The sequence below is a fragment of the Vanessa atalanta genome, chromosome 10 (genome assembly GCF_905147765.1).
Source record: "Vanessa atalanta chromosome 10, ilVanAtal1.2, whole genome shotgun sequence".
Classification (NCBI taxonomy): domain Eukaryota; kingdom Metazoa; phylum Arthropoda; class Insecta; order Lepidoptera; family Nymphalidae; genus Vanessa; species Vanessa atalanta.
In genome coordinates this window covers 5,133,621-5,147,312 of record NC_061880.1, presented here as the reverse complement: position 1 = coordinate 5,147,312, position 13,692 = coordinate 5,133,621, and the positions used below count along the sequence as shown (strand labels likewise).

Here is a 13,692-nt window from a genome sequence, read left to right as displayed (position 1 = left end):
TTTAAAACGGATGAGATGAACTCTTGATTTGTAGTAGTAGCATATGACTTTTGATGATGATTTGTAAAGGCGGAATTGTATCCATTTACTTTATAGTTTATATACAATTTCGGTTCTGCTAAAAACGATGTAAATAGATAATCTCTTATATAAATAATATAAATACTTTGGGAAGACTCGCTTCGATAGTTGTATTAAGTATACGTATTCTGCTACAAAACAATCTCGAAATGCTGTGTCCTAGTATAGAAACTGGATGTTATTATATAAAATTAAATAAAAATACGTACAAACGATTACGAACGAAGATATATCTTTATGAGTAAATAGCGCTTGAAATAATTTACTTAATGTATATTAGATAGAAAAATTATATTCTTTCTTGAATAAAATACATTATTTATTATATAACCTTTACTAATCCCGTTGAATATAATATTCTGTTCACATATAAATATTTTTAATCTTTGTAGGTTAGCAAAACATAATATAATAAATTATAAGTAGATTTATTGTGTTACTACGTAATTACTATGAACCACTCTAAAATCATGTATCCATAATGTTATTTTCTAGTTTCAATGATAAGTTTTATGATGAGTATTATCATGACAATTTTTTTTATGTGTATAAGTATATCGCGGAATCGGTTGCTGTCGTATATTAATAATGTGTCTTAGACCTAAGCATCGGTTGCTTTGCTTTTTTGATTTTTATTTATGAAGGTAGGGGAGGTAATATACAGACACTTCAATACAGACTGTATTAAAACAAACTAAGTATTTTAAGCAAATTAAATAATATTAACTACAGCGAATCGCGATAATCTTATTAAACAAACCATACACTTTTTGGTCTGTAAGTAGTTTAATTTGAGGATAAAAGTAATTAAAATATTTGAAAATGAAGCTTAGAAGCCTGAACTTTAGTACCTATTATTGTAAAACTTTACGAACTGCAGGCTACGTGAAATAGTTAAGCTTTCTTAGTCTAGAAAAATGTACTTCAACTTTAAAATGAAACAGCTGCCAAGAAACTCGTCATTTTAAAGAAAAAATTCAATTCGATGTGGTAATGAGGATCTTAGAGAATTTAACATCTAAAAATATGTTTTATCTTGTCACAATTTCATGAGTACGAAACATATATTTTCATGATGTTGAAATTTCAAGAAAATCCATGCAAAGCTGTGACCGCCAACCGCTCAACGTTTGTTGTAATATACATATATACAATTCAGAATATCGACAACGACTTTAATATATTATATTTGAACAAAACACAAAATTTTAACAAAAAAAAATAACAGACATCAAATATCTTCTTCAAATTTAAACGGGACCAAAAGGGCAGTATAGCATAATGTATACTTTATACTGCCCGTTTGCCCAAACAAACAAAAAAATAATTTTCCAAATCGGTTATGACAGAGATCTGAGTTAATAAACATTTAATATATATGCATATATATGTTAAATATTTTTCCGATTCCATAACATCCTGCTATTTTGAAATAGTTTGAAATACGCACCATGAGCCCTAAGCACTGTAGGTCGAAGTAGTCTTATGAGATTATTAAATAAAACTGACATGAAATTTCAACATTTTAATAGTTACTGATGTACTCGATACATTTATAAAGATCTTCAATAATATTTTTCATTTTCGAGTTATAAATAAGGATAGAAGCCATTCACTTAAATGTGTGCAATATAAAACTTTTTACAGGATTTTTTCCTTCGTATAAAATAAACTAAGGAAATATAGTAACCGTTCCGTTCCCAACTAATGCTTAATCAATTGCTTCGTTACGAGCGTGCAGTGCGTGCCTTGGTTCTTAAAATTTTCTTTGGTCATTATAGCACAAATAGCAAACCTAGTTTATTGTCGTGAATAATATATTGCCTTTAATTCGTTCTCTAAATTGCTAAAATATAAACACGTATATCTAATACAATGTGGAATTGGACCATCATCTGGATCCCTTTTTGATCCGCTCTCGTTTCTGTTTTGTGCTATACTCGTTATGTATTTTTTTAAGTTTATTAGCTTTTTCTACCAGACAAAGTAATTTACAAACATACAATACATACAATTTTATTGACCGCTAAACCAAATACTTAGATTTAAATTGAAAAAATCGAACACAATTCCATATTTGAAGATTCGGATTAATATAAAAATTATAAGGCTTTTCTCCTCAGCAGTTAAGCAGGCAAAGCAAGGAGCAACAGGCCATATCTCTGATTGTGTCGGGTTGCTTTATCCATTATTAAATAATACTATTTACTCATTAATCAAATTAAGTACACAATAAGTCTAATATCACTTATGATTAATAATTAAAAGTTTTATTTTGAAATATTTGTTCTTAATATAAACTCCTCCTTCAACTAATCAATTTACGTCTTAAGAAATAATGTAATAACATCACCGTATAATAAAAAGCTCGATGTCAAACAATATCATCTAAGACGGTACATTTCTGGCGTCAGACAATAGCGTCGTCATCAAACAAAAGAAAATATGATTGGTGTGATGTGAACGAGTAAGATAGGCGCCCACGTTCCACAGAGTATCGGGTATACAAGTGGCGGATTCAGGTCATAGGAGAGTGTATCTTTTAGATATTTCGTCACTAATCGTTGGATTATCTAAATAATTAAGGAAGTTGAATATCAATTACTGTTGCTTAAGATAAGTACTCTATCTTTAATTACAATACTTATATTTTAAAGCGTAAATTAATACAATGTTTAAAAAAATAACTATCAACTAATGGTAACACTGTGAAATAATTTCAGCTCACAGATCCTTATCATATTAAAATGTGATAATATTCTATTTTTAAAACATCTTAAAATTAATTGGGTTACTAACAAGTATCGAAGTTAACTTATATAAATATATTGTATATTATTAGTTAGTTGCGTTAACATGACAAGCGGATTTAGAGCAATATTAAGGTTTGTTGTGCTTTAAGAAATCTACTTTACTTAGCTCGAGTTCAATTCAGTAATATGAAGGAATATGAATTAGTTAGTATATAAATAATAAATCAATTAAAAATAGAAAAAATAAAACAAATTAGAGCAATTAAATAAGTTATATTTTTCGAGTAATTATTATTTTATACTAATTGTTACTCGAATTTATTAACTACTATTATTGGTATAATATTGTTGACTCTTAGTGCAGGCCCGCCTAAATGAGCCGCTGTAGATGTCCATCTTATGTACCGTGGCTTGTAGTGCACTGTTGGTATTTATGGGCAAAGGTAACCCTTACCATCATGTGGCCGATTTGTCGGCCTATCAGAAAAAAAATATATGCAAAATATTTCATGAAAGTAAATAAATCACACAACGTCACCATAACGTTATTTAAATTGTTTTTCTACTTGCGCGTTTGACTACTCGACTGTATGAAGAAATAACCGTAAGATATTATCTCAACTATTATAAACATTACAAAGGTACATACTAAATAATATAAAATAAATGATGGCGGTACAAAGCTTTCAAAGTAACCATAAAAATACAGATAATGACTTTATTTTATTTTGTATTACAAAAAGTCCTATACTTTACTTATTTTTTGAACTCAGAGAAAATTTTCAAAAGATTCTCAAAGTTTAACATTTCATATACACCTAATTACGATAATTTATGCAAAAAATAATTACTAAATACACGCTCCCGATAAATTACTTTAGAAAATTAACGACTCAAACTGCAAATAAACTACGAGATAAGTGATTTGTTAAATTGATGGGATAAATGGTACTAAATCCGTAATGTAGTTGCGGAACCACAATGTGCTGATAGTAAAACATAGGCTATAAACTGAAATACTTAGTAATGTGGTTTATTTTACTTTTAATTTATTAGGTTAGGTCTAAAGGGCAATAAATGCCACCTTATATGTGTATTATATATTTAGAACTATTAATTGTTATAAAAGTACAAAGTACGGCTGTTTAAAAATGGAGTAGGTACCTACATCACAATTATTTTGAGCAACTCAAATGAAAATAAAATGAACATACAAACACACAAACCTACATATTAACACAGATCATAAGATGAAGGTATTTAGATTAACTATTTATTTTAGTTAAAATATTTTAGCAACAATTACTTTTTCACATTGTGTTTTTATAATAATAAATTTACTTCTGATGTATTATTATTATTATAAAAATAAAGATTACAATAAAGGTTTTATATATATTTATTTCAAAACTACGATGTAATAATTGTACTAATGAAATTAAGGGCATTTTAATTTAACGATATGAACACACATTCAGTAAAATTTAAAGTAACTCTAGATTATTTAAAGTAACTCTAGATATTAGATTATGAATATAAAATAATAATTCTATTATAAAGTTATCAAGACAACAAGGAAAAGTCGTATGTAATGCATAGTACTAAACATACGTCCAAGCGCCTAATATACTGTGAAAAATTCTAATAACTACATTTAATTGTCAATAATCTCTTCATGTGTACGATGGTGTAATTTGGCCGAGATGCGTCACTCCTTCGTCTATTTGCTCTATGTAGAGTTTTACGACGCATAAAATCTATGTCCTAATACAAGTGATCTTATGTCGTGCGTAACCCGAAACGATGTAAAATAAAGCAATCATATTAAATAAGAAGAAAAAATATTGGGAAAATATAATACTACATACTATATTTCCATGGTCTGTTTTCTTAGTACCGACAGAAGAGTACAAATTTGGAAAGGATGATCCGACCCAAATTAAAACTTAGACTCCTAGACGACAAAATGGTCCCTTTTTATTTATCGAATTCTCTTAACATAACTACGAGATTACTATTTTTTAATATAACATTTAGAGCAATAATATATTAGAGATCAGTTTTATTTAAAATTTAACTGCGATCATACTACCTTTTTTAAAATAGGAGAATTTCAAAAAAGTTGTTTCTGCTGTGATGACGATCTGCTCATGGCACTAATGTATTGATGGAGAAAATAAAATGTATAAAATTAATTTGATAATGGATCTCGTTTAAAGTGTTTAGTTATAAGTCTGCTCCTATTTCTTCTGAATCACAAACTGATCTAGTTGCGATGCAGTATTGTAAAATCAAAGATTGTATTTTAATAGCACTGAACATAGTAATATTTTTTTTGGTTTCTCATATATTATCAGTTTACTTATATGTTGTGCAATAAAGCATCTAAACAAATAAAGTTATAAATGATTGTTGCAAAGTCAATACGTGGACAGGAACTCTGATACAGTTTTCACGGATTATTCTTAAGCTGTTTCTACATTCGTTGGCTAATCAAAAGTTAACACGTATTATCTTAAATGTACATACATTGAAATGCATTCCAGGTACCATTTTTTGTTGAAAATAGATTAGCTTACTGGCAAATAGGCATCTGATTGTAAGTGGCCAACACTGCACATAAACATTGTCACAATAAGAAATATTTAATAAGATTTATGTCCCTTAAGCCTGTGAATCGCAACAATAGTAAAAAACAGAGTACGTATGCTGTTTTGCGGTATATTTATGATAAGTGGATGGTACCAATCCAGACGAGCTTGCACGAAGCTCTATCATCAATTAAGTTTTATATCATATAAATCCACTTATCTCCCAACTCCATAAAATTAAATTACCCTCAAGACCGATCTTACCTTCAAAACAGCAAAATTTTACGAACTATGAGTGCTGGCAGTAAGAAAATATGAATCCGAAAAACGTATTTTCATAATCGTACAGTTACCGATTATCATAAGATAACTCGTACCCGTATACTTGCCATACTAAAACCCGTATACTTGCTATACTAAAACTTATTACCTAAATAGGTATAAGATATAAAAAATCCACTCTTCCGTTTAGTTTATTTTTATACATATGTATTCGGCCACTACATTTGAATCGAATAGGCTCTTTTGATATTTTTGAAACTTTTTAAGAATTCGGCTTAGGATGAAATTATGTTCATAACGGTTGCTATTATATTAATTATTAAAAAAATCATGTCACAAATCAGATTACCAACTGAACTTGGTAACTAAATATTACATCTTTAATAATAAGGCATACAAAAAAGGCACAGAAAACAGAATTATGATATTCAAATTGCATTCCAAAATCGCTTTCATTTTTGTATGAAAACGAATGAATATTTAATTTAATGATATCAGTTTTAATACATTGCAATTGGAACAAAATATCGTAATATAGTAATAATAATTAATAATTCATGTAAATAAATATTATAAAACTAATGGTATTAGTTATTTAACAAAATAATTACATATTTTTAATCATCATAGTTGCGAGCAAATACATAATGTACAGAATAACGAATAGTTTTAGTTCGACGATTATACTTCTCAGTACTACTTCATCAAATGTTCTCAATTATTCTAAAAAAATATTTCAATTTTAAAGTATCAGTCATTGTTCAATTCCGTGTTCTAGACAAATTGACTTAACGAATATAAACTGAAAACATAGTACTATCGGTAACAAAAAAGCTATCACGCAATATGTTATAAAAGCCATTTTGTAAAAGAGCTTTGGCGAATGCACTCACGCTTTGTTTTCACTTGAGATAAGGCGATAACGTTCTACAATACAAGCGCGGTTTATTCAAATAACATCGGAAAACTGTGGGAAAAGCGCTTTATTTTAGAATTCGATACACGTGCTAACACTGTAATAAAAAATTAAAAAAGTCAACGTAAAGGAGAAAATGTCTTTCAATTTTATATGAAAAAATTTAAATGTCAGTACATACAAAGCATAAAAATATATTATTATTTCGTATAATATACGCAAACATTAAGAAAAAAAAGTGTTATTAGTATTATTATGACTTTTGCTCTATGTTTTAGACAGGCGCTAAATATTTACAAATAGAACCACGAAGTAAATAAAAATGTTAATCAGAGTTACATCAGCTTTTAAAATTTATAAAAAACTTCTTACGTTACGTTACCCTACTAAAACCAACATTTCAGTCTCATAATGAATTAAGGACGCCGTTTAACATATTAATTTTTTTCCGATAATGAGATAATTAATATGGTTTAAATTTTTCATAAATTTTGTATTTCAATAACTTTAAATATATTATTATCAGCAGGCATCCCCCACTTCGTGTGCAAGTACAAAATATACACTTTCATCTCGATATTCACGGCGGTGCAAAATGTTGTTGCTTCATGCCTCAGTTCAGAACAGATCATTTTATAATTTTATCCGTGAAATTTCAAATGTATGCTATTATTTTTAAATTTAATGACCAATATTTCAGAAAAGCTTAAAATATTTAAAACATCTTAAACGAAACACAATTTCAGTTATAATAACAATAATTGTATTACCCATTTGCAATTTTTATAAGCGCGTGATATAAACGTACATAACATGGTCGCTATCTTCGAAATGTGCAATTCCTGTACATAGTAGATACTATTATTTATCCTGGTTCAAGTTACGGAGCAGAAAAACTTTTGTAATTGCGAAAAAAAACTTTAAAATAAAAGTGTCTATCCGTATATATTCATTAAATCCTTTGCGTAAATAAAAACAAAGCATTAAGATAGCTTTGCTTGTCACATATCGTATAATGGGAAGAGGTCACGATGAGGAATGATCCCATAGCATTCGGTAGTAATGGAGAAGGTGCACTGGTGAACTTGTTTTTAACGTGATGTATAGCACTTGGCCTGTAGTCTCTTATATCTACTGCGGGTATTTACTTATGTAGGTATATATGTGAAGCATTAAAACATTTTCTAATTTCAAAAAGGTATGAAAAGAAGTACTACGTTCGAGAAATTCAATATGTAGCATTAAGAAGCATTGTACACGTTACACGTTAATGGGCATCGCCCAGACAGATACCGACACATAGAATCAATGAACTTTAAATGTTCTGATATCAATTACTTCTTCTAAGATTTCGCTTTAAACTTATAAAAATAACAAGAAAATTCTTTTAATATAAGTGAATTTGTAATTAACCATTATCTTGTATTTTTAAATTAAAATTTAATGAAAATAGAAAATACATTATAGAATGCGTGCATGATGATTGCGGGTTCAAACCCAGGCAAGCATCACTGAATTTTTATCTGCTTAATTTGTGCTTATAGTTAATTTCAGAGCCGAGGCCAAAGCCCAGTAGTGGGTCACTATCAGGCTGTTACTTTTTATGTTTTTTTATGACTGTGAGGATGTGATGATTGCGGTCACGGCGATTAATCTCAAGGAAGACTAGCCAAGTAAGTAGGACACGTTATTGTGAGAATATGAGTGTGCAAACATAGATGTACTTTGTTTCTCTAACTCACATAATCCTTCAGGAAGGATCTGTGGCTTTATGTCCACACGATGTCCACACGATGACTAGATGACTAGATCAATGAAGAAATCTTTAACTACCGTTTATGATTGTATAATTCAATATATATATAATTATGATTAGCACTGTAATTATGAAAAAAAGGTTTATTATTATTTTTAAAACTTGTTTAACAAAAATCCTTAAATGATATACATGCTGTATAACAGCGTTTGAGTAGTGAATACTTATTATACATAAGAAATAAACATAAAATCAATTATTTGTAGGTAATGCCTCCAATAAAAGAAAATTTATAACACTACAAACTGCTTGTTACAACAGAACAGGTATTCGAGCGAACCTTTACGTAAAATTACTACATTTACAAACAATCCAAACATTTCGTTTTATATCAAAAAGAAAAATTGTTTACCTATAAACAAATATATCGCAACCTGGAAATAGGAACTGTACTTAAACATTTAATTTCTTTTTATAGACTTCAATTGATGTTCCTAATTGAATAGATTTTAATAAGTTATTACGATCATGCATTCCAAACATGTGATACGAAAATATTCTTGTTTTTTTTAGTACTCGAGTATGAATCAAATTTATTAATAACACAACTAATAGTAACACATTTATTTAATAATGATACATACGGCAAAGAGGTACATAATTATTAGTTAGAGTCACAAGATACAAAATAGAAAATAGCATCAGGGATTAAACGACAGAGACAGTGTATTGACAGCATTGACAGTCTGAAGAGTGCCTAATCTTACACGTACACAGAACCACTCTCTTATAGTCTAGCACAGCTTATGCACCGATTAATATATTATTAACTTATTATAAAGTTAATTTCACAAAAAAAAAATCACATACGTATAATTAAAGTAACAATTATTTTATTGATAATTTAGTTACAATAGAATCTTTATTACGATTAATGGCTTTGTGTCGTTTCAAATGAACGCAGATTATTTTCACAATGTCATGTTAAATGAAGACATCCTAAAACGTATTTATATGTATACTTTCTATTTCAGCTAAACATTGTAGACATAGTAGATGTCTACATATGTAAAACTAATTTCATCCTAATTTAAACCGCATATATAAGATAAGTATAAAACAATCACATTTTTATATATTCTGTTAAATTAAATTATGTAGGGAGGAATGTGTATTTACATTGTAGAATGTTCATAACGTATTCATTATATTAATATTATCTCTATAATTATTATACCTCAAATATACAATAGTTATCTTCAATTATAAGGTCATCCATCTACCAATTAGCAGTAAAAAGTATTTGTTTGTTGGCGATTTCGATATAGAGATACAATAAATCGGCTATCCTCTGGGAAATCTTTGTTTTCAGGAATAAATAGTCCTATATTTTTACCGACAGTACATGCAAGTATTTTTAAATCCGCCTCTCAATTTTCACGTGACTTAATATTATTACGAAAAATTACCTTTCGTAGGTTTATAGAAAATATTTCACAAACGTGATCTTATTATGCAATTTTAATGTAATTATAATATTTATATATATATTGCTACGCAAATGTTATATAGTTTTTATTTTAATTTTATTATTACCTTAATTGTAATTTTTTAATTAAACTTTATTTTCTTTCTTAATAATACATAATAATACGACTGGTAAATTAGCTTATGTTGAAATTAGTTAAAGCCACAAAAAATGTATTTATATATATTTATCCTCATGACGATTGAGATTCAAACAACACTTAATATGAACTTTATCAATATTTAATGAGACTAATTGATTTAATCATAAAAGTCATTTCATATGAAGTTCAACATTCGCGTCATTTCTCTTTACGTGACCCGTGACTTGGAGATAGCGATGGTTGTTTACAAACTCTTCGTATATATGTACACAATTGTGCAAATGTATTTTTTTTCCAGTTTATTTGCAAAGATCCCCGCGGTAACTTTGTTTATTGAAATACGGGGTGAACGTGAAAAATGTTTCGATTGCTCACTTCGGTAACATTATTTGTTTTGGTAAGTAGTCAAACTGAGATTTTTATCAAAATCTAATATATTTTTCTATGCTTATATATTTGCAAGTATGTAATTCAACCATTATAATGTTTATTATTAATCCGTTCTAATCATATCATATGATTTACGTATTATTTTCGGGAATAATATTCCTATGTTATTATTGGTGCTGTACAAATTAATATTACCAATAAGTGTAGATAACCATTGTTTGTTCGTAAAATTACCAATATAAATTAGGCAAGTGTCCTATTTTTAAAAATTAATTTATAAAAAGATAAACGATAACAACATTCCTTGTGATAACACTGTGAAGACCAATTCATTAAATTATAATTATTCGTTACAGACTTAATTTATATCTGCGAATTTACACAAAGTTTATTTTATTAAATCACTAACAAATTAGACGCATTCATTTAACAGGTATAACATTTATGATGAAAAAGTGTTTCACATACAGAATATGTAAACTATTAATGTGCTTATCTATTTCAATTTGTACAAAAGGTTAACTAGCAGGTTTCTTGCTGGTTCTTTAAAGTACAATCTATATTCCCAACAAGGGTTAACTTAATTTTTAACTTGTTGACTTTAGTAAGATGTTACTTGTAATATCACGTAATGATGTTACTTGGATTACTACTGCCAACGGCATACTGAAATAAAAATAATCATGACAGGAATAGAAATAAAACGATTATAAAAATAGCTAGATATCGAAATTAAAATATTGTATTACTTGTGTATCCATTGTAATAAACGACTGACTGAACTTGGAAACTTGAGTATTATTTATAAAAAAAGGTTATTTATTTTTCACACAAATCATTTTCATTTTCAGAGTGTAAATGGAGATTTCTTGACACAAGAGAGAACTAGAGGAGCCACTCTTGTAAGTAATACTCACATAGATGACAACTACAACTATTATATTAATGCTGTTACGATTGCAGTTAAAGCACATTCTACAGGCAACACAGAATATATTACGGGATAAAAATATTCTGATTTTAAAGTGCATACATAATATAATATATATTTTTTAATTTTTATACAGATAAACTGTTATCATTTATTATTTTCGACTGTTTTGTAATTTTTTAGAGGCTGACGAATACGACCTACAAATATGAATTCAAAATAAACAGAAATGGTTTTAAAATAAATACAATTAATTGTTAATACTTTCCAATTTAACTTAATTTGAATAAATAATTGTTATACATTATTCATACCATTGCCATTATTCATAATTCTTATACGTTTTTAGAAACCCATATCAGCATGTTGTGATATTCCCGAATTAGGAGAACAGAAATATTTAACTGAATGCTCCAACCCAAAACTGCCGGGTCCAGTAAGCAATTTTAATATTTATATTATAACAATTTTGAATTAAGATTCATTATAAGATAATTTTGTATATTTCATGAAAAACATTTAACACTTTTCCCTTAGGAAGCGTATCAGAAGTTGTAGAATAGTAAATTAAAAATATTCTGTAAAAAGAAACTCGTTAATCTTAACCGAAGATTGTTGATTGTTTGGTCATTCAGGCAAGAATCGCTCTGATTTTTATATGGTCAATTAGTGTTTGTAATTCAGCTGATTAAAATAAGAAAAATGTTATGAAATCGGTGTACAGCCATTATATTCTAGTCACAAATAATAATTTAACTTTCAGTGTAACGATGTCCAATGCGTGTTTGAAAAGTCCGGTTTCCTTGTAGACAAGCATACTTTGAACAAAGAGGTATATAGGGCACATCTCAGGCAGTGGCTTGAAGGGCACAAAGGTTGGGAAGATGCTATAGAAAAAGCCATAAAAGACTGTGTTGACAAAGACCTAAGGCAATACCTTGATTATCCCTGCAGAGCCTACGACGTTTTTACTTGCACAGGAATTGCTATGTTAAAGGTATTATTTGCACAATACAAGTAGTATTTTGTTAATGGATATTTTGTATTTGGTTAATTTTGTCAGTTATTACAGTAAATAAAATAGTTTAAGAAAATATTAATACATATATATGTCTTTTTTGTTGCAGAAATGCCCGAAAGATGCGTGGAAGTGCTAAATACCAGAAAACGAATAGGTATATCACAAGTTAATAATTTAAAATAAAACAAAATGTGTCAACGATTTACTGATAACCTTTTTAAATAAATATTTGAATAATATGGGACCGTTGTTTTAATTGTATTAGTAACAGATTTAAATAATAATAAATGATATTAGTGACGGTAAATTAATAATTTCATAATTTGTTTGATTGAGGCCGAAATATGGATATCTTTTGTAGCGACTTTAAATAGAAAATTAATCGTCATATCGTCATCTAACCTCTTTTAAATGAAATCGTCGTTTACGTACAATGGAGAGAAATGTTAGTATTTGTAGATTTTTTTTTACATACAATCCCATATTACAGAAACTTATATACGTATAAATACCATATTATAACAAGATTTATGTCAAAGTCAAAGTCAAAAATCTTATTTAATATAGAAGTATTGTTATATATATTACATCTGCTTATTGATAGTGAAAAATATTCTTCTAATGATATTAACACATAAATGTGAAAGCTTATTTTTTGTCTTACCAAAACAACCTCGAATAATGAAGGACCCGAGGCCAGTGTGAACAAAATATGCCGATAGTTCAACGTACCTATTGTTGGCCATCATATCCAAGGTCTAACCCTGAATCAACATGCATGACGTCTTGACATCCGACAATCATTACATGCTTATTACGTCTTGTAAATATTTAACCACAGATAACTATTAATTCATGAACAATGAGTGAGACTTTATGAGTGAGTTTTAACTGATTAGAAACTTATTTTGGGGCAGAATAATTTAACCATCAGCTCGATTTAAGAACCAAATAATATAAAACATTGTTTTTAAATATATATGTTTTAATTTTTATACACATAGTACAGTATCACGTAGTTTAGTTTATTTCATTTTGAATTTAAATTAAATATTCGTATATATGCTATATATATAACTCGCATTTATTTAAATCATAACAATTTTATATCCAATTTCTTTTTTTCACTTATTTAAAACGTGTGTGTCAGTCATATAGACAAACAATATGAATTCGTCAGTGTTTCATTTTAACTACGGAACATCCTTTTAAATAAAATTTTATTTTTATATTATTGTTTTTTACTATAAAACCAAGCCTTTTAACCATAATGTGTCACCCAATAACAAATAAATAATAATAACACTGTGCCTAAGTACCACTTATTTACACCTGTAACG

At 28.1% G+C, this 13,692-nt stretch overlaps 1 protein-coding gene across 1 annotated transcript; it reads left to right on the top strand.

Annotated features, from left to right (window-relative positions):
• Window positions 1-10,257: 10,257 nt before the first annotated feature.
• LOC125066713 lies at window positions 10,258-12,594 on the top strand. The gene is made up of 5 exons (XM_047674945.1): window positions 10,258-10,407; window positions 11,252-11,302; window positions 11,681-11,767; window positions 12,095-12,328; window positions 12,459-12,594. Exons 1-5 carry the CDS (start codon window positions 10,369-10,371, stop codon window positions 12,486-12,488), a joined length of 441 nt encoding a protein of 146 aa, XP_047530901.1. The 5' UTR covers window positions 10,258-10,368; the 3' UTR covers window positions 12,489-12,594.
• The last annotated feature ends 1,098 nt before the right edge of the window (window positions 12,595-13,692 follow it).

Bases quoted from the DNA above. Each gene is read 5' to 3' on its own strand.
- LOC125066713 (XM_047674945.1), top strand. From the start codon at position 10,369: ATGTTTCGATTGCTCACTTCGGTAACATTATTTGTTTTG. The intron at 11,303-11,680 runs GTAAGTAATACT...ATACGTTTTTAG, and splicing joins GAACTAGAGGAGCCACTCTT to AAACCCATATCAGCATGTTG. The intron at 12,329-12,458 runs GTATTATTTGCA...TTTTTGTTGCAG, and splicing joins CAGGAATTGCTATGTTAAAG to AAATGCCCGAAAGATGCGTG.